The following is a 20,327-nucleotide window of genomic DNA, read 5'->3' as shown; positions in this document are numbered from 1 at the left end:
TTCACAAGTATCTGGGGGGATGGCCAAACCCTTTATTCTGGCATTTTCCACATGTTCTGGAGACAACAGGTTCATTTAAGAAGTAGTAGCTGAGTTCTATACTTTTCTAGGTACTGACCTCTCATTTCACTGTGATTTTTAGGTGATTACTTGATTAAAGACTTGTAAGACAGCTGCTGGAGAAATGGAAGGAAATCGTGTATGTCTTTGTTAGCTCCTTTGGAAGACTAGGGCTAGATGAAGATGTTCAGTATTCACTCCTGAAATATTTTTGTTTGCAGTTATAAAGAGGGAAAAGAATCTATCAAGGTGAATTCTGCTAAAAAGAAAAAAAAAAAAAAAGAAAAAAAGACCCCAGCAAATAAACAAACAAAAATACAATCCCTCAACTAACAAAACATAAGATTGAAAATCTTTATTCTAATGTATACCCAAGAGTATTTCCAGGATGTGGCAATTAACTCAAGTCCTATAGTAATTTAGCATTCAGTCAAATTAACAATCAAATTCAAACTTCTTCCAAACTTTACAAAAGACTCTCATCCCTTCCCCAACCTCCACCCCCGAAAGGATACATAAGCAAAACAAACACCTACATTTTACAGGTTTTACCGCTTTCAAGACTTGCTCTGCAAAGACCAGGTATGTAGTCTGTAAATCCTGGAGGTCTGAGAGCTTCTCTGGTCTGATAGAGAAGCACAAAGGAACTATGCCCAAATTAAAAGAGAGATTGAATAAGAAGTAAGCAAAGAGAAGTCATGTCTAATGGAGATATATTCCTTCAAAATTTTCTCAGTCTGAACCAAACTCCATACAATGTATTTCTAACTTATTAAAGATTGACTTGACACTCCAGGTTGTACTGAAGCCCATGTATTTTTTGACAATTCACTGTTGCTGTACCCTTAGGAGTTCAGAAGTCCCACACCTGCAGCTTCAATAGTGGAGAACTTAAGAGATAGCAAAAAAATCCTGTAAAGCCAGTGATTTTAGTGAAACTAGCTATGGATTGAAACTCTGTATGGAGTACACCAATTATGCAAACTCTGAGGCTAGCGAAACTCTAGTTGTTTTCTCAATCTGTATAAAATCAATGCTTATAATAATTTTAAAGGAATTTGTTAAACTTAATTAAATAAACTTGCACTTGTTAAAATTCTAAGCTTCTTCAGTAAATGACAGAAAATGTCATTATTATGAATTGTCATGCACCTAATTTTCTACCAGTTTGTAAAAACTGAACTATTACTACTGATACACACAACAACATTTACACCCTTCAATGATTTGTGTCCTTAATTCTTTTATGGTCTAACTATCAACTAGATTAACCACACATGTGCAATACAAACGTAATGTTTCAGTGCTATAATATATTTCAAATCTAATGCCAATGTGACAGAAAAAATTATTGAGAAAGTCTAAAGATAAAGATTTCCAGAGGGACCTCGACACACTTGTAAGGTGGGCTGATGCCAACCTCATGAAGTTTAACCATGCCAAGTACAAGGTCCTACAGCAATCCCAGGCACAGCTACAGGTTGGGCAGAGAAGAGATTGAGAGCAGCCCAGCGCAGAAAGACCTGGGGGTGTTGGTCAATGAGAAAATGAACATGAGCCTGCTTCAGTGTGTGCTCGCAGGCCAGAAAGCCAACCGTATCCTGGGCTGCATCAAAAGGAGCGTGACCAGCAGGTCGAAGGAGGTGATCGTGCCCCTTTAATCTGCTCTTGTGAGACCTCACCTGGAGTATTGTGTGCAGTTCTGGGGTCCTCAACATAAAAAGGACATGGAACTGTTGGAACAAGTCCAGAGGAGGGCCACGAGGATGATCAGGGGACTGGAGCACCTCCTGTATGAAGACAGCTGAGAAAGTTGGGGCTGTTCAGCCTGGAGAAGAGAAGGCTGCGTGGAGACCTCATAGCAGCCTTCCAGTATCTGAAGGGGGACTACAGGGATGCTGGGGAGGGACTCTTCATTAGGGACTGTAGTGACAGGACAAGGGGTAATGGGTTAAAACTTAAACAGGGGAAGATTAGATTAAGATATAAGGAAGAAGTTCTTTACTGTTAGGGTGGTGAGGCACTGGAAATGGGTTGCTGAGGGAGGTTGTGAATGCTCCATCCCTGGCAGTGTTCAAGGCCAGGTTGGACGAAGCCTTGGGTGACATGGTTTAGTGTGAGGTGTCCCTGCCCCTGACAGGGGGGTTAGAACTAGATGATCTTAAGGTCCTTTCTGACCTTAAGTATTCTATGATTATATGATTCTATACAACCTTTGAAGTAGTTAATATTTTACTATCGGCTACTACATGGGTTAGAAGAATAGCTTTTAATTTCTTTTTTCTTACAGTCTATAGAGTTTCAAATCTAAGAGTGAATTTTAGGAGACTGGGGAGAAGATATGGAGGAGTGGTGGTAAAATGGGAGCTAGAAATTTATATTCTGAGTTAAAATTTTTATTCAATCACAAGTATTTGCTTGTTAGGATTTTTGGAAAAACAAAGAGAAACAAATGCTGCAACCTTAACAACAGGAATCATGTGAACTGGTAGCACTGCTTTGAGTTCAAGATTTGTCTTTTAATCTGTTACAGATGCAGAGCTTTCGCTACATCTCCTTGAACTACATCTTCATCAGAGGCTGTGACTGCCATGTGAAGAGGCTGGAGCAGCTATCAAATCTGGCCACTGCTATTGTGTCAAGGTACCTCTTTATACCCCTTCTCAGCAATGAGCCAGTGGAGAAAGTTCTTGCCAGTTCTAATGAGAGAGGGAAATAATAATTAAAATTAAAATTAAAAAAAAAAAAAAAAGCAGACCAATGCAAGATCAGTGAAAGACATTAGTAAATTCATCACCTACAAAGCTCAGCTGTGAGACTAGCCCCATTAGATTAAATTGCCATTCCTTTTTAACAATCATTTTTTGCAGTCAGTTTTGAAAATAATCATGTACTTCTGCAGAAAAATATGTGCTATACCAGTTTAGTGATTTAATACTTGTGACTATTTGCACATTTGCAGAGCCAGTAAATAGAAGAATGGATAGGATTAAGAGTATCTTTCTCTATTTCTTGAAGTATTAGCTACTAGCTGTATATCTGAGCATCAATAAGTCCTCAGCATCGTGCCACAGTAGGTCATATGCACCACGTGTGGCCATGCATTACATAGGAAATATCAAATTATGCAAAAGGTATAAAATATATGCAATATATTAAAAATCCAATCCATATATAGGTTATACACACTTTCTTGCAATGACCATAACAAATCTTAAGAGTAAGCAAGTGTTCAGCAATTATTTCATAGTTCTTTTTTTAAAAAGTAAATTATGAAGCTAAAGACAGACAAGGGGGTGGGGGAAGAAGGAGGAAGATAGAAAGGAATTTTGACCAGATTCCTAACTGCAAAGTATCACCTATTAGGAGGCTGTGACATGCTAAGAGCTTTATCCTACAAAACAGGACTAACTCTACATCAATAAAACTGTCTGCATAAATTCTCACAGCTGGGTAATAAAAAGAAGGAGGAGAGGAGCTGGAGAGCAGCTCAGCCTTTCTTCAGTTGTTTATATATCTAATACAACAATTGGAGGGATTGATCCAATATGTACCGTACTGGTGTAGTATGTCAGACTGCTTTCTGTGCAAAGACCGCTGCACACCAAACAGCTGGTTTTACTCTCCTGTTTGTGTGCTTTATTAACACCATTTTGGTATCTTTCTCCATCCCACTGAGCTGAATTTCAGGGACAGAAGGTATGACCACAGCACTTTTGTGAGATAGTTAATAAATGAATGTCTGGCTGTCAAAATACAGATGGTCTAACTAGTTCTAAATTTTATGGTGAAAGGAGAATGGAGACAAAAAGGAAAAAAACCAAACAACAAAACAAAACATTGCCTCATTATTTATGTATTTTGGTAAATATTATTTCATATTATTGTTGGAGATTGATAGCAGCACTGCATTCCCACCAATCATAGCCTTGGAAGCTAGGGACATTATAGTAATAAGCAGTATCTGAATTGCTTCTTCTTCCAACACACAGGTAAATTTGAAAAGGTAATGAAACAGATGGTATGGATGTACAACTAATTTTCTTTGTATTTCACACGTGATATTCTGATTGTCTTTCATGATATGACAAACACCAAAAGTTCACCATGTTTCTGCAGATTTTTCCAGAAAAGCAAACCAAGAAGAGTGTGAATCAACTAATTTTTGGAGGATCTTAGCAAGGACAGCACTAAAAAGAATGAAACTAAAAGCTTCACCTAAGAAAAATCCTTGCAAGCAATAAATAAATTTAAAAATATGAATTGAGGATTTATTTATTTACTAAATAGGAAACATAATTTATTCACTTAGTACCAGAGAACTTCCTGATAGCTTTAGACCTCTCCTGGTTTGTTCTCTACCAGCATATAGAGATGACTCCCTCAGTATATCTCTTCACTCAGTAGGCAACATATGTACACCTTTGCAGATGTATAGGTATACCCTGTCTATTGGGGAAACAGAAAAATGCCTGCACTAAAGCCTTCACAGGATAAGGGCTTTGCATTTTTAGGGCAGCCATGACAAATACTTCAAAAGGAATCAAAGGACAGTAAAAGAACCTCCTGTCATATGAAAAAAGATAAAATAGTGAGCCACTTACAGCAGCAGAGAAATACTTTTGGTTTGAAAGACTGTACATACGCGTACAACTATGCATGTTGGACACAGGAAGGTCAAACTTAGGCACAGCAAATCAAGAATCAGAACTTGCAGAAGACTCTCCTGTGAAAGGAATTGGAGGTTTCCAGGACTCTCAGTTGCATCTGTACTAGCCTGGGAGCCCACTTTCAGGCATTGGCCATTCTTTTTTAAATCTAGCCATGTCAATGCAGGAAATTACAGTCCTCCACTGCAGACTCCTTCACGCAGCAAATCCCTTTAGATCTGGTAGTAGAGATATTAATCTGGTTTGCCTTATTAATTACTTCAGCTCAAGTAAGTGGATCCAGGGTACATCCAGTACTTAGTCTGTTTACAGTAGCACATCAGACTTCAACTGAAGCAGGTTAAATAGCTGTTGTACAAGCAACTTAGATGGCAGCTTTAAGCAAATGGTACCCTCTGGTATGAATGCAGTAATGGACATCCTTTTTTCACAGGAAGACAATAAGAGAAGGTGAATATGAACATATTGATTTGTTATTCCTTCAGAAATAGCAGTGGTTTAAAAGTCTTTACAATAAAAACCCTTTCAATCACAGCAGGGCTAATTTAAAATAAATAAATAAAATCAATAAACTGTTATCTCCCTGAGATGTCTCCAGAATTTAAGTGGGCACAAGCTGCAAAACCAAGCTTTGTGAGTCTACAGTGACATAAGAAGCAAACTCTGGGAAGTGAAAACTCTTTGTGTAATCATAAGCAACTACAGAAACTGTGTCCCAGCTGTGATCTCAGGAGAGCCGTATTAACATAGGGGTGTTGCTATATGTATGTGTCCCAAATAGTTGAGACCTATGGAGACCAGCTTTAAATAATGAGCAAAAGAAAGTTAGCAATTGCTGCATACAAGCAGAAGTAGCACAGCCCTTCATGTATCTATCCCCATACCAGCTATAAAACTTGAAGTGCATTGAACATAACATTTAACTTTGGCTGAACTTGATAAACAACTTGAACAGGGTAAGAAATGCTTAAGTAGCCTCTTCTGCTTTCTGTGCTAACCCACTAATAATTCAAACATACTTAGGCAGCTTCAACTGCAAGACATCCCAAATATGTCATTAACCATTCCCGCGCTAAGTACTACGGCTCAGCTCTACAACAGTATTTATGCATGTAAGTCCCACTGGAGTCAGTGCTGTTCATCTCTGGGTGTCTAGCTACATAGGTATTTGTGTCAATTTTTGGACCCAAACTTCTTTTTAGAATAGTCTTCTGCACAGAAGAGGAACCATATATATATGACAGTGATAAAAATCATGAAACATGTAGTTTGCTTTTGGCTAATACTACGTGAATATTTAAATATATACTTTTAAAAAATTTAAATATTCACTTTGGTTTTCAGCTCCTCATTCATCTATGTATCATTTTGCTTGGTTTTCCACAGTTCCATATCTTACAATGGAAAGCTCATTATCTTCTTCTTGAAGAGGAAAAAGAGGAAGACGATAACTAGAAGCTTTCTGGTGAATCAGGAGAGCATGAAGGCAGCAGAGCTCTGTGTAACACCATCTCTTAGAACTAAGGGGGTCCATGCACTCTTGAAGTGCTTTCTGAGGAAATATTTAAAGAGGCGTATGTGTAGATTTTCAGCCCAGATTTATTCATAAACTGCCTGTTCATCCATTTTTTGACTTAGTAAGACACCTACCTAAGCTCATTCACGGAAGTACAGTTGGTTTCTGGGGAGAAATAAAAGACAGCAAACAATAAGCATGAGATGGTTGCTTCTAAACCAGTTTTTCAAATCTTTGTGACTTTTAATACTTCTGTTTCTTACTAGTCAAGCAGATTAGGTTAAGCAGTTTTAAGACACTGTTTAATTTTGTACTAGAAAGTAGTGGAAGAGGAGATAAGTGCAGACAGAAACTCATTTCACCTCTATGCCTGATGACCTCTGCACTAGCTGCAAGGAGGGAATCTGCAGCTAAAATCAATGCCCAAGTGCTGTTTGCATTCACATGCTTTGAAGGCAGTGGCAATGTTTTTCGTTTTAGACTTGAGACCCTTCAGTGAGGATATGATAAATGACCATCACTTGCAGATACTTCAAAAGCAAAATCTAACATATCTGTCTTGGGCAGAGGTCCAAGGTGCATTTTAGTGAACTAAAAATTTAAAAATTATTATTATAACTAGTTACATTTTTTTAATCGTTCGTTAAAAATTTGATGGAGTTCAGCCTCATAAAGTAAGAGTGGCTTCTCCCTTAGTTTCACCAGCTCCTGGAAATACAGGTCTACATAAATTCACTGAAGCAGTGACTTATTGTTTTATGTTAGTAGAAGGTTTTGGTTTATGATATCACTGAAAGGAGGGGAAAATAGGTTAAAAAAAAATAAAGAACCCATTTTACCCCCATGACCTGAACCTTCATTCTTTTCTCTCATGCCAGACCAAACTCTCTTGCAGCCTTGCAAATGTTTGTTTAAGTGTTTTCCTGCCGTTATTTTTCATTGTTGCATACTTCTGCACTTGTGTAAGGAGAACTTTGTGACAGATGAAGCAGAAACAACTGTGAAACTACAATAAATAAATTGCATGTCAGAGTTTTCCAGAAAGAAGAGAAGTGCCAATGAATGAGGTAAGCTTTAGTGATGAGAAAATAATAATAAAAAAAAGAACAAAAACCCCCTCTCAACAAACCAACAAACCAGTGACTTTAAGATACATAGAATATTTCTAAAGAAGATTATTTTTCTACAATATCACTGTTAAATACTTTGAAATATATGACAAATATCCTTTGTTCCTAGCAGAAGCCCTTAAAACACAAAGAAGAGGGGAGATTTCTTCAGCATAAGCTAAATCTAACAGTTTAACTTGAATTAATCTAGCTAAAGAAACAATTTTTGGGGCAGGGCAAATCAGTCTTTATATAATTATTTATGAAGCATTTTCACTTTGTTGTTTTCTCAGAATTCCTTACAGAGGAACACAATCTTTTCATATTTCTTAATATCTAAACCTGTTTATCTGGTTTTAACTACAAAATATGGATTAAATGGTTCACTCAGAGTTAAAAATTTGAAAGTGAAATTGTACCGTTCCTAATATCAGCAATGTTTTTCCCATTGATTTTATGTTTTATCCCAGATGTGGAATTTTTTTCTTTTTTTCCAAGCCCAGTTGTCTGTAACTCAGCATACATACAGGACAGTGCATGTTTTGGAAAAGTTATGTACGAAAAGTATCCACCACTTACCTTTCTTTCTCAGAAGAAATTAATTCTGAGGAGATTTAGTTGCATAATTAGCAATGCACAGTCAATACAAATGCTGGTCACTGTTGACTAAAGCCCCGTTTTTTGCAAGTTTATTTAACTCCTTCAAGTTCCTTCAAGTTCTTTTACAAATTACCCATCTTTAATAACTAAAGCTTTCAAGCTTGACTGCAGATTGGACAATTTATGAGTCACAATGTTGACAGTCACAGTGAAACAGAAGGATGTACCAGTGTTTCAAGGACTGCAAAAGGTTGTGGGAAATGCAAATTCCATTCTTTTTCTGCCGTAACGTTCTTCTGTGACCCTTGAGAAGTTATTTTATCACTTTGTACAATGGTTTGGAGATATGTGTTTGGAGCCCCCACTCGTGTTGTGATAGCGACATGAATTACACAAGTACCAAAATTTAAAAAAAAAGAGCACCTAGACAAACAGAAGTTATTTACAGACTTTTGGACCCCGATCCCATAACTAGACCCATGTGAACAAACCTGTGAGCTTTTATGGAGTCTTATTGTTCTCTTTGTTATTTATTTTTAAAGCAACTACCTAGAAGCCTGGGGCTCTGCTCATGCTGTTCCAAACTCAGAATCAGGGCCATCAATGCATTTTTTTTTTTCCTTACAATTGCAATGCAAATAAACAGCTAAATCATGGACTAAATTAGCTGAAATAAGAAAATAACTTCTGATAGTATAACAGTGAAGACTAATGCAGAAGGCCAGCCAAGCACACTATTAATGCAAGACAGGACAAAAAAGAAAATTATGCTGGTGAGGAAAAGAAGATAGTAGTGGTGAATAGCTTCACCTCAGGTATAAGGATGGGTCATGTGTAGTGCTGTAAGATGAATGCAGAATACCAGTGAGCTGGACAGAATAACACAAAGAAATGAAAACAGTTATTTGTCTATGCTCAGGCTCACTGGGTAAACCCCAATTTCCAAGTGGCCATTCTCCCAACATAAATGTTTTCCTGAAATGACAGTAAGAGAGATAAATCCTGTCATTTTTCCTCTAAATGAAATCTGGATGCAAAGATGGCAAAAAAAATGGTTTAACAAGTTCATTTTACTGTGTAATAAAGCATATACACACACAAACACACAGAGACCTGCATTATATACAAGCATAATTACTCTGTTTGTATCTTGTTCCAACATACGGGCCATTTGCTGAAATGAAACACCTAGGAGAAAGACTGTAATTCATTTCATTGCTTAACTTTTGTTATATTTTGGTGGGTTGGCAGCCACTTGCATATCCCAGGCTGGATCCCACAGAGCAGACTGAAGAGATACTTAACCTCTTAAATCATGTCTCATTTTCTGTTATCTTCCAATTCTAAAATTTCTTGGCAGAAGTATTAGGAGGTTAACAAGAGAAGTTCTTGTTTGTAAATTGTACTTGTGTTTATGGCCAAAATAACAGCCTTTAAATGCAGGTTCACAAATAGGATTCATATCTGCCTAAGTATATCAGGTCCCCTTTACACACTGTCCAATTTGTACATTTTATACTTCAGTGTTGTTTACTAAAACGTTGTGTCATAAGGAATTACATAGTTTAGAAAGTCCTTATATTTGGGTTAAAACTCAAGTTTCTCATTAGGAAGAGTACTGTAGCCAGTGGGATGTGGTGACATCAGAACAAGCAACCCAATCTTTCAACCCGTTCATTAAAAGTCAAATGTTATGTACCATTTACCTTCATTTTCAGTTTCTGTTTTTTTCCTGGACACATACACTTCTTCCTAAGTGGAAATATGGATTCATTGGGTATTTTCAAGAGTTTACACACATGAACAAGAAATGGCTGAAGAAATAGAAATTATTTCCCATTGAAAATGTGATTGCTCGAAAGTATTGTAAAAACAATAAGGCTGCCTTAAAGAAGTTCCCTCAAATGCAGTTTGAAGAATATCTGGCATAAAACAGGAAAAAAATCAGAAGGACAGAAATTGGAAAAATACAGCCACTTTTTTAACACACACTGACCTGAGACAATTCTCACAAATATAATTTCTCCTAAAAGGTGGATTTACCAAAATTTCACTTATACTTACCTAGATTTAAATCAATACCAGAATAAAAGACTTTGAAATATATTAACTGTACTACTGACTTGAAATCACATTTCCATCTGGAACGTTAGCAATTCTAAGACAGAAAACATGTTTATATCTAGGAACAGGTAATGGATTTTCTTGAACTATCTTTACCCTCAGAAATTCACTGGTTATTCTTTTTTTTTTTTTTGTATCTGCCTAGAAGAAGTTATTATGTACCTCAGAATGAATAGTGAAAGGAAACTTTCCTTACATCTTCAGAAAGAGTAATCAAAGGACTCCAATATGTTTTGCTGCATTATTGAAATACTCACTTATTCTTTCACAGTGCACATAATAGCTGTGAGCCAAACAGCTGGAAGCCATGCCCTATGTATATGTTACACCCTATACATTATTCCTACCATTGTTGCTAACAAAGGACATTCTTTAACAAAATCCTTCTCAAAGTGATATTTCTTTAAGTCTTTGACACAATGTGATCAATGTTCTGCCACCAAAGTTTATAAATGAAAAATAAATGCAGAGGGTTTGTGGGATAGTGTCTGGAGAGTAATTTTTTTTATAATGTTGATCCAACTTATCCACTTTTTAGTTGATCTGGTGTTATCATTTTATCTACATACTCAAAAAGCCTCACAGTAATTTTTCATTAATAATACTGTAACATGCTATATATCTAAAACTGCCCTGCAGTGTACCCCAGGAAATACATCGTATACAATATTCCCCTTTATTTTTCTAATGACATCATTGTAGAGAGGACAAATATACACATTTTTACAACTATTTGTATATTGAGCAACTACTACTACTTTCAGGTAGATGAAATAGTAGTAAATTCCAATAAGAAGACTCAGGATTTGCACTGAATTTCGATGCTCACCTAGGTATCAAAACCTTGTCTAGAAAGCCAGCAAGACTAGCATACCTCTAGAGACTGTAAGGACTTCCTTTTTCTGGATGAGACACAAGCTCCTGGTCTGTTTTCCTGGGAATTGTAGACGATTAAGTGTGCAGGGCAATGAACAGAGATGTCCAAGATGACCCCTGCCTCCACTTCTGAATGCCTTGAAAGCTTCCTTCCAACATTAAGACAAAAACTTTTTAAAGACACAGGTTCTTTTTATGGAGTTACATCTTTTGTGTGGCTTTTTTGTTATTTTTAATTTAATGATAGAATTTTAGAACAGTTGAGGTTAGAAGGGATATGAAAAGATCATTTAGTCCAACCTGTCATGGGAAAAGGAGCTGAGATGAAATTATCCAGCATCCTGACCTACCATGTCTTGAAAATCTCCAATGATGATGGTAACTCCACCATGTCCCTTGAGAGGCTGTTTCAGTGACTGATTGCTGTCACCGTTGTTTCTTTCTTTTATCAAGTTTACATAGCAGGTTATTGCTTATAATTTAATTTGTGATGTCCTATCTGCCCAAAATCAAGTTAAATACAATTTTAATTTCTGTTCACACAAGTAACACATTAATATGGCTACCACCCAGAAGGCATCACCTATGTCCTGATAGATTATTTCTTACTGGTATTAGCAATCAGAAATCCAAAAGAGAGGAGACAGAATGTTTTAGCAATCTCTGAGTGGGGGATTGTTCAGTTGTTTGCTTACATCAATTAAATAATTTCTTTAAAATCAAAATGGAGAAGCAGCATTCCTCATCAATGACATATAAACAGTTTATGATTAGATGAGTAATACTTCAGTTACCAAATCATTCAGTTGGAACACTCCATTGGGATTTCAGAGGAATTGTGAGAGATGGGAGATGCTCTGAAATAGTAACCAGCTACTCATTCTTTTCCTACAACCTGTTTCCCATGAATTGTCTCATTTCCCTCTGATAAACTCAAAAGACAGTGCTCCAGAGTGCCCCATGCAGGCAATATTACAAAGAACAACCACACTGAGTGGGACACTACCCAAAGAATGAGGAGATCTGAGAGAGAAATCATGTCAAACTGTGGAGGAAGTCAAAGGCCTGGAAGCGTACAATGGAGGAAGCTCTAACTTAGTGGGGAAAGAGATATATAAACTACTGGAGAAAATATTTAGGTTGTAGACAATGGGAATATTACATTACAGTTGTATGAAATTATGATTGCTTCTTCATTTCTTTCTACTGACTTGTCTTCCTTCCTTAAGAGTTGACAATGCCCTCAGTAAAGCCCTTTAAAATGTAGTAATCCACAGGAAGAGGCCTGCAGATATTTCCAGTGCCTTGATCCTTTTATTCCAATTGATCTTGCATTATTTGCTGTTTTTAACACAAGCCGCTAAATTTTACAGCCTTGCTGGTCAATGTCAACCTTTTTCCTCTAAATGAGTGATTCCTGACCTTCTGATATAAATCACCAGCCATGGCAAGGTTGCTCGAAAACTGCTAGTCTGGTATGACCACAGCTCATTAAAAGACTACCATATTTACGTTTTCTTACCCATTTCGTCAGTAAGAGCGTAACACAGCGCAGTTCATTAAATAAATATGATGAAAAATATCAACTCCTTGCATCATGATCTAAGGCTTATACTATTTTAATGGTTTAATATCCAGGTAAATTACAAACTAATTTTTTAATAGAGTAAATGCAAAAATAGGAGCTCTTTTCATGCTGTCTGCCTACAGCTATCTGAAAGAGGAACCCCAGTAACAGCTATGAAGGGAAACCTGAGTTAGAGAATACAAATAGTTGCAAATCCTAGATTCTGAGCTCAGAGCAGAAGTCCACTTTAGACACCTCCCCTTACAGGACTGAGTTATATGATACATTGATATAATCCTTATGGGCAAAGGAAAAGGGTTATTTTTAGTACTTAAAGATGCTGCTAATATTATTTACAGATTCAGTGACAAAGGGATTTATGTCCATTTTCTTTTTCAGTCTTGCTCTCTTTGCAATCCCATATTCTACAGCAGGGAATTGTGTCTGTGCTTAAGGATTTCTGCATAAAACTGAGAGGTGAACACTATTCATACGCTGAGTCAATTGTTATGTAACAAGTTCATATTCTTTTGCTAGCTTCCACATTCTCATTTTAGTTCAGTTACAGCATTACCCTATGCATTTTCACTTCACTATATAACCGAGGGCATTGCATGAAAGATCTGTGCATGGGATTGGTATGGTTATCTTAAAAAATAAAAACCACTTAATTCAACATTGACAACTTCACCACATGAGGTCAAGAAGTGCTGACATAATATCTCCACAGGGCTTATGGAAATAAAAAAGGTGAAGACAAGAGAATGGAAACAGTATGTAAGACAGATAGACTGAACAAAAAGAACAAGAGACTGTTTTGTAGAAATCATTTCCAGAGTTCAAACAATTACTGCACATCTAACTAAAATCCAGTTGTTCTCATCCATGATATTTACAGCCTTTTCGCTTCTCACAAAAAGTTACACAGAATATTTTTGTTTGCTGTTTTATAATCCATTAAATCAAAAACATATGAGTGAGGTTTATGCAATGACATATGGAAGTCATTAATGCTGCTTTAGTTCTCAACTAAGTACCTAATTCTGTACTCCTTAAGTAAGAAAAACTCTTACTAAAGTCACTGTGAGTTTTTCTTGCATAAAAGGAAAAAACCCTGAGTACTAAATCTGAAGGCTACTAAAATTGCTTAGTGACCTTTAGTTATGTCAGTCCCTTTTAATAATCGACACTCTTTTTTGCAGTATATAAATTCTCACTATACAGTGAGTGATTGTTTTCTGTTCAACCAGGGACCAATTTGGCTCCCACAAAGTCAAATGCAAAACTGTCAACGACCCCTATAGGAAGCAGGATTAAGACTTTTACATAGCTTCTTTATAAGAAATCTTCTGTCTCAACAGGCTGATCACCTTCTCAGTTAGCTGCAGACTTAAGTAAACTGCTGTATCAGGGTCAGTCACATATTTCTTGACAAAGAGAGTGCAGAAAAGCTTAGCTGAATGTTGCAAGGTGAAAACTGCAAAAAAACAGAAACACTCAAACCCCTACCTATAGTCTACAGAAAGGCCCTTATTAGCCTTTTAAGGAGATAAGCAAGCAATCAACAGATACTTTTTTTTTTTTTTCCAGTTAACGAACACTTCAGAGTGCTATTACTCTTGATCCAAGCTCATGGAAATCAATGACAAAAGAAACTTCTTGCAGCAGTAAATGGGAGTGGATTCAGAAATATTTTTGCCTTTGTGAAGTAAAATATATAGATGAGAAATTTCACCATAATTCCTGAGATACGTTGTTATGTGAAGTCTCAGAATTCAAGTATTCTGCATCAAGTTCTGTTCACGTTACCTGTTATTCTGACTTTTTATATTTGCATATTATTTTTCCATATTAGGTCACCATGGTGATTTCTTGAAGCCATAAAATCTTTGACACAGTAAAATAAAGATGGAAACTGAAGACTGGAAATAATTTTCAGAAAAAAAGGATTAAAAACAAATATGAGATATATTGAACTTCATGTATTCCCTGCTGTACTACCCCTGAAAAATTGCATCTACTTATTTCTGATGTAACACTGTATATTTATGAAAATATACATGCAAAATTAAAACGCATATTGACCTACATGGTCTCTGTAGTCCATAAGAGTATTTAAACATGTTTATTTTAAAAAATAAAATCTGTTCTTGGAAATTGGAAACTAGACTATAGATAATGCTGTGTTGCAATACAATGATTACTTGTTCCAGTATTTTTCCTGGAACTGACTGATGATCCAAATCTCTGTGCATTCATTATCAGCTTTCTAGTACTTCAGAAATTCATTGCAAGATTTGATAGAAAACAAGAGAAAGAAAAGAAAGAGGCAAAAAAAAGGGAAGGGGAGGAGAGGGGGAAGGGAGGGGACACAATTAGCTGCCATATAAGTATCTTTAGGAATATCTAACCTGAGTAAAACAGAACTCCTTCTACTGGGCCATAAAAGGCTTGTCTTCTATTCTTTGCCTACTTCAAGTATCTCTCAATTGTGAAAAGGCAAGAGCATCAAGTAGGAATCCTCAGAAATTCTTGTGTTGACCCTTACTGAAAGCAGTTCTTGACAGTGATATTTCTATCTCAGATTGTCCGTTCTAATCTTCAAGATCACAGAAAAGTTATTTCCTACAAAAACTTATTCTTCATACTGATATCGGTAGTTCTAGTTTAGAATATTCTGATAGTAAGGCAGGGAAAAAAATGAAATGAATTTTTCCAAATCAAACGATGCTGAACGATAAGAACCCTTCATAGAAGAAAAATAGACTGGTTTATAATATTAACCTCCAAATGCATGTGAAGGCCACACATGAGCCATGAAGTCAGTGATTAATCAAATGGAATTCTTTATATTTTTCTGAGAAGAAAAGGAAGAAGAAAATCCATTTTATTTTGTTTTCAGTCTTATCTTCATCCAGTGTTAGCAAACTAAGCTACATAATACCACACATTTCAAAACTAAAGTGCCAATTATCATTATGACAAAAAATATTTCTGGTCACTTTGACAAAGCCACTAAATCTTTCACTATTTCAGAGTCAGATTTTAACATAATTCTATGCTGTTGTGATTACATATTTACTTAGAGGTGATCTACACAGAAATCACTGGATGGGGAAACGCCAACTCAAATAATTTTCCAGCAGCCGTTCCAAGTTAAATCAAAGGAAGTGTTCAGGTGACAAAGAGCTCTTTACTTTAGCAATCAGTGCTTAACTACCATAGGGACTACTGACTGAAATTCCTGTTTCCTGGTAGGTTTTTTGTAGGTTTTGGATGGATGTTTCAGAAAGGTCAGGAGGATGGATAAAGAACTGGCTTCGGTGGATAAAGAACGGGCTGGATGGCTGCACACAAACAGTTGTGGTCAATGGCTCAATGTTCGGCTGGAGACCAGTAATGAGTGGCGTCGCTCAGGGATCGGTGTTGGGACCAGTCTTGTTTAACATCTTTGTCGCTGACATGGACAGTGGGATTGAGTGCGCCCTCAGCAAGTTTGCCGATGACACCAAGCTGTGTGGTTTGGTTGATACGTTGGAGGGAAGGAATGGCATCCAGAGGGACCTTGACATACTTGTGAGGTGGGCTGATGCCAACCTCATGAAGTTTAACCATGCCAAGGGCAAGGTCCTACACCTGGGTTGGGGCAATCCCAGGCACAGCTACAGGTTGGGCAATGAAGAGATTGAGAGCAGCCCTGCAGAGAAGGACTTGGGGTGTTGGTCAATGAGAAAATGAACATGAGCCAGCTTCAGTGTGCGCTTGCAGCCCAGAAAGCCAGCTGTATCCCGGGCTGCATCAAAAGGAGCGTGACCAGCAGGCTGAAGGAGGTGATCCTGCTCCTCTACTCTGCTCTCCTGAGACCTCACTTGGAGTATTGTGTGCAGTTCTGGTGTCCTCAGCATAAAAAGGACATGGAACTGTTGGAAAAAGTTCAGAGGAGGACCATGAGGGTGATCAGGGGACTGGAGCACCTCCTGTATGAAGACAGCCTGAGGAAGTTGGGGCTGTTCATCCTGGAGAAGAGAAGGCTGTGTGGAGACCTCATAGCAGCCTTCCAGTATCTGAAGGGGGCCTATAGGAATGCTGGAGAGGGACTCTTCATTAGTGACAGGACAAGGGGTAATGGGTTAAAACTGAAACAGGGGAAGTTTAGATTGGATATAAGGAGGAAATTCTTTCCTGTTAGGGTGGTGAGGCACTGGAATGGGTTGCCCAGGGAGGTTGTGAATGCTCCATCCCTGGCAGTGTTCAAGACCAGGTTGGACGAGGCCTTGGGTGATATGATTTAGCGTAAGGTGTCCCTGCCCATGGTAGGGGGGGGTGGAACTAGATGATCTTAAGGTCCTTTCCAACCCTAACGATTCTATGATTCTATGGTTATTAATTCGCATGTGGCTTTTTCAGAGATGTGGGCAGGAAAAGTCTGTGACTTATATCTTCTTTTCACTGTAAGGAAAGGAAACTTTTTTTTTCAACGCTACAAATAATTAGCATATTAATTATCAGTTACCTTGTTATTAATGGCCTGCTATCTAAGAGATAGCATCTTATCTGCAACTAAAAGAGATAGAAGACAAAACACTTTTCTGACACTGACATTGCAAAAGTCATAAAGATAATGTTTTCTCTTTTCTAATTTTACTACATGGTGAGAAACAGGAGGGGGTATCCTGTCCCAGTGGATAGAATGGAAAAACCTCAGCTGATTGCAGTGGTGCCGGAATTTTACCGAAGAAGTTCGATCATGGGAGCAAGGATTGCTGGATGTATAAGCTCCCTTTAACTTTTCATAACAAAATGCTATTGAACAAAGTTTACCTTTATTTTACTTAAAGTTTGCTAGTACATCGGGACACTCACCAATGTTGAATGTGAATATAAGATATAAAACAATGTAAAGATTGTCACATTAGAAGTTCCCTTGTACCTCTAAAACTGCTGCAGATGAACATTATCACTTAGGTGGAGTAAAATTGAGTCCCATGATGGTGACACAGATGTAGTTGGAGAACTATCTGATACTGGAACAAGAAGTCAAAACACCTCAGGGGGAGCTGGCCCACTGTTCAAGTCTGTAGTTATCTTTATATTTATCTACATAGATATCTATGAGCATACGTGTGTGTGTACGTATATATATATGTACACATATATATGCATGTGTATGTGTTTCCTGAAGACCTAAGAAATTAAATCACTCTTTTCAACAGTTTGACTCTTTTTCTTGCATTTCCAGGACAAAAGACATAGCTGTGTTGTGCTCTTCTACAGACCTGAGTACCGATACTGGGTTTTCCACTACATACTAAGCAGAGGATTAAGCAAACTTAACATCCAGAACGCAAATAAAGATTATCCTGTACCATTCATCATCTCTCTACTTCTACTTTTTAAATTAGTTTATACCCAGGGTTTTTTCTCAGATACGTTTTCCCTAAAAAGTGTCATAGCAAGAGCCATATATACATATACAGAGCTATCAAGTATCTGACATGGCTATGGGAATGCATGGCACATCCAAAAAGGGATGGATTCACCCATAAACAAATGTTTCCATTTCCATTCTTATAAATTTAGCTGAGTACATTTGTCCAGCTCAACTAGTGGTGTGTCATCATGGTAGATGCTCCCAGGAAAAATCAGTTAATTCCAGATCTCAGAATCACACAATAGCTATTTAGGGACCATAAAAAGAAAGGCTAGCTGATAGTTGTATATGGTACACAGACGTCAAGGATTGACGTAAAAATTTGGAGATTTTCAGTAAATGCAAAAATGTGCTTAAACCTATTCTTTAGCATCCTGGGCACAAGCATCTGCGCTGTAGAAAGAAATCTACATAGATTATGGCAGACAGTTTATGAGACATATGTTTTAAATTGCTTTCAATACTTACTGTAAATTACAGGAATTATTCTGCATGAATTAAATTTAACGAAATGCAGATGCTGGGTATGTTAAAATTAGTGGTTTAGGGACAGCACTTTCTGAACACATTCTGTCAATTAACCTAATTCACACTCAAAATTTTCTACTGTTTGTCAAAAGAAATGGCATCAAATATAACATCCGTATCCAGCAACAGATAGTTTAATATGAAGGTTTATTAAAAAATTCAAATGTAACTGGTCAACATTTTCTACCTAATCGAAGACTTATTTGAAAAGATGTATTGTTTAGGCTTAAAAATTCTTCATGGATTCATCAATATCAATGGAACTGATAGAATGTATTTAATATATCAGATTTTTTTTCATTAAATTTAATCAGTTCAACATTTTCTTAGCAGCCCCCTGCCAGGAGTCATGTAATTCAAGGTAGATTCCTTCTTCTGAGCCCAGATCCATTGAAGATTTGCTCTCCTGCAGTGCAGTGCTTCCTTCCCTCCTACCAAGCCTTATCATGGTCCTCATCTAGGAGATGTCATCTGATTGATACTTGCAGAATTGAAAAGCATTCTTTCATTTTATCTCTAAGGAGGAAGAAAGGCAGTTTGGCAAGCCAAACAAAAACATTTTGAGATGTTACAATTTTTTTTTTTGTTTTTTAATAGGAAGTCCATCAGGAAATGCACAATTCTTTAATGAACTGAAAGTTTTTGGCACTTTTTCTGGGAGCAGCATTCTAAATGTTCGGTTTTTCAACTCTGCTCCGCATCAGAACAAAACTATGATACTTCAGAAGTTCCAAGTGAAACAAAAATCTCAAGTTTGATGCCAGTCCTAGGTTTGAGCAAGCCAGTAAGCATATGTATTTTACTAAATCTGCATATTAATTAAAGCTTATTTTTTAATCTTGAGGAAACCTATTTCAAATTTGTATAGTATTTAAAGACTTAAAGACAAAATTTGGTCAACTGCCTCCGTTAAACTTTTAACTCCAGAAAGAAAATATCTCAGGCTAATTATGAACTTAATTTCCACTTTTCTTAGCCCTGTCACATCAACCTGGTTTTAATTTGGAGTCTTTTTTTTGCTTCCCATAAGAGTATTCATTTACAGTTTGGTCTCCTAGTGAATGATCCTATTAATCTCATTTGTTGATTCTCCTTTCTGATCATTCTATCCGTTGACCTCTCTGCCACAGTCCTGGAAGTCTTGCCTTGCCTAGCAGGGGTTGCACTGTAGGTCAGAGCTTTCCAGGTATGCTACTTCTGGAAATCACTCCTAGGGAAAAAGTGAGATTTGCTGTTCTTTCCTCCAGCTATTGAGGGATCCTCTCAACAGGCCTGTCAGCATTGAAGAAAACAGTATTCTACTTTCATAGACTTGGTTACCTTTACCTGTTTTTTGTCACTGTTAAGAGAAACAAAACCTGAAACATTTTAAATTAGTCCAATAACTGAAAAGTGCAGGTATCAATACTACCTTTCAAATTCAAAAATGACATAGAGAAAAAGATGACCTGTTTTCAGGGTTAATCCCTGTTAAAAGCTCAAATCCACTTAGAGGTATGGATATATTTTCAAGAGTCTAAGGATATATTCCAACATTGATAAACTACTGGCAAAAGAAACCATTAGTATTCTTATGAATAACTCTTTAAAACCCCACAACCTTGCACAGTCGCAAATCCAGCTTCTAAAGTAATTGTTGCTGGTTGCCAAATGCAGCCAGATGCCTCCCTACCATGTAACAGGAAGTTTATGCTCTGATGATAGGAGCCCTCAGTTGGGAATTACAGCGCTCACTCTCTCCTTCTCTAAGAGTTATGATCCATGAGCTGTGAAACTAATAGTTTTGTTACTTGTGTTTCCCTCAAAGCTGTTAAAAATTAACGAACCATTCAACAAAATTCACATG

At 37.1% G+C, this 20,327-nt stretch overlaps 1 protein-coding gene across 1 annotated transcript in view; it reads right to left on the bottom strand.

Annotated features, from left to right (window-relative positions):
- Nucleotides 1–6,849: 6,849 nt before the first annotated feature.
- ISOC1 (isochorismatase domain containing 1) overlaps nt 6,850–20,327 on the bottom strand; it is a 70,186-nt gene continuing 56,708 nt past the window's right edge. The window contains exon 5 of the mRNA XM_062617464.1: nt 6,850–6,954. Coding sequence (XP_062473448.1) covers nt 6,865–6,954 — 90 coding nt within the window. The 3' untranslated portion in view covers nt 6,850–6,864. The remainder of the gene's footprint in view (nt 6,955–20,327) is intronic.

This window comes from Pezoporus occidentalis, unplaced genomic scaffold (genome assembly GCF_034315485.1).
Source record: "Pezoporus occidentalis ecotype Australia unplaced genomic scaffold, CSIRO_AGI_Poc_V1 ctg196, whole genome shotgun sequence".
NCBI classification, from domain to species: domain Eukaryota; kingdom Metazoa; phylum Chordata; class Aves; order Psittaciformes; family Psittacidae; genus Pezoporus; species Pezoporus occidentalis.
Note: the sequence above shows the minus strand (reverse complement) of the source record. Positions and strands in the feature narration are given on the sequence as shown.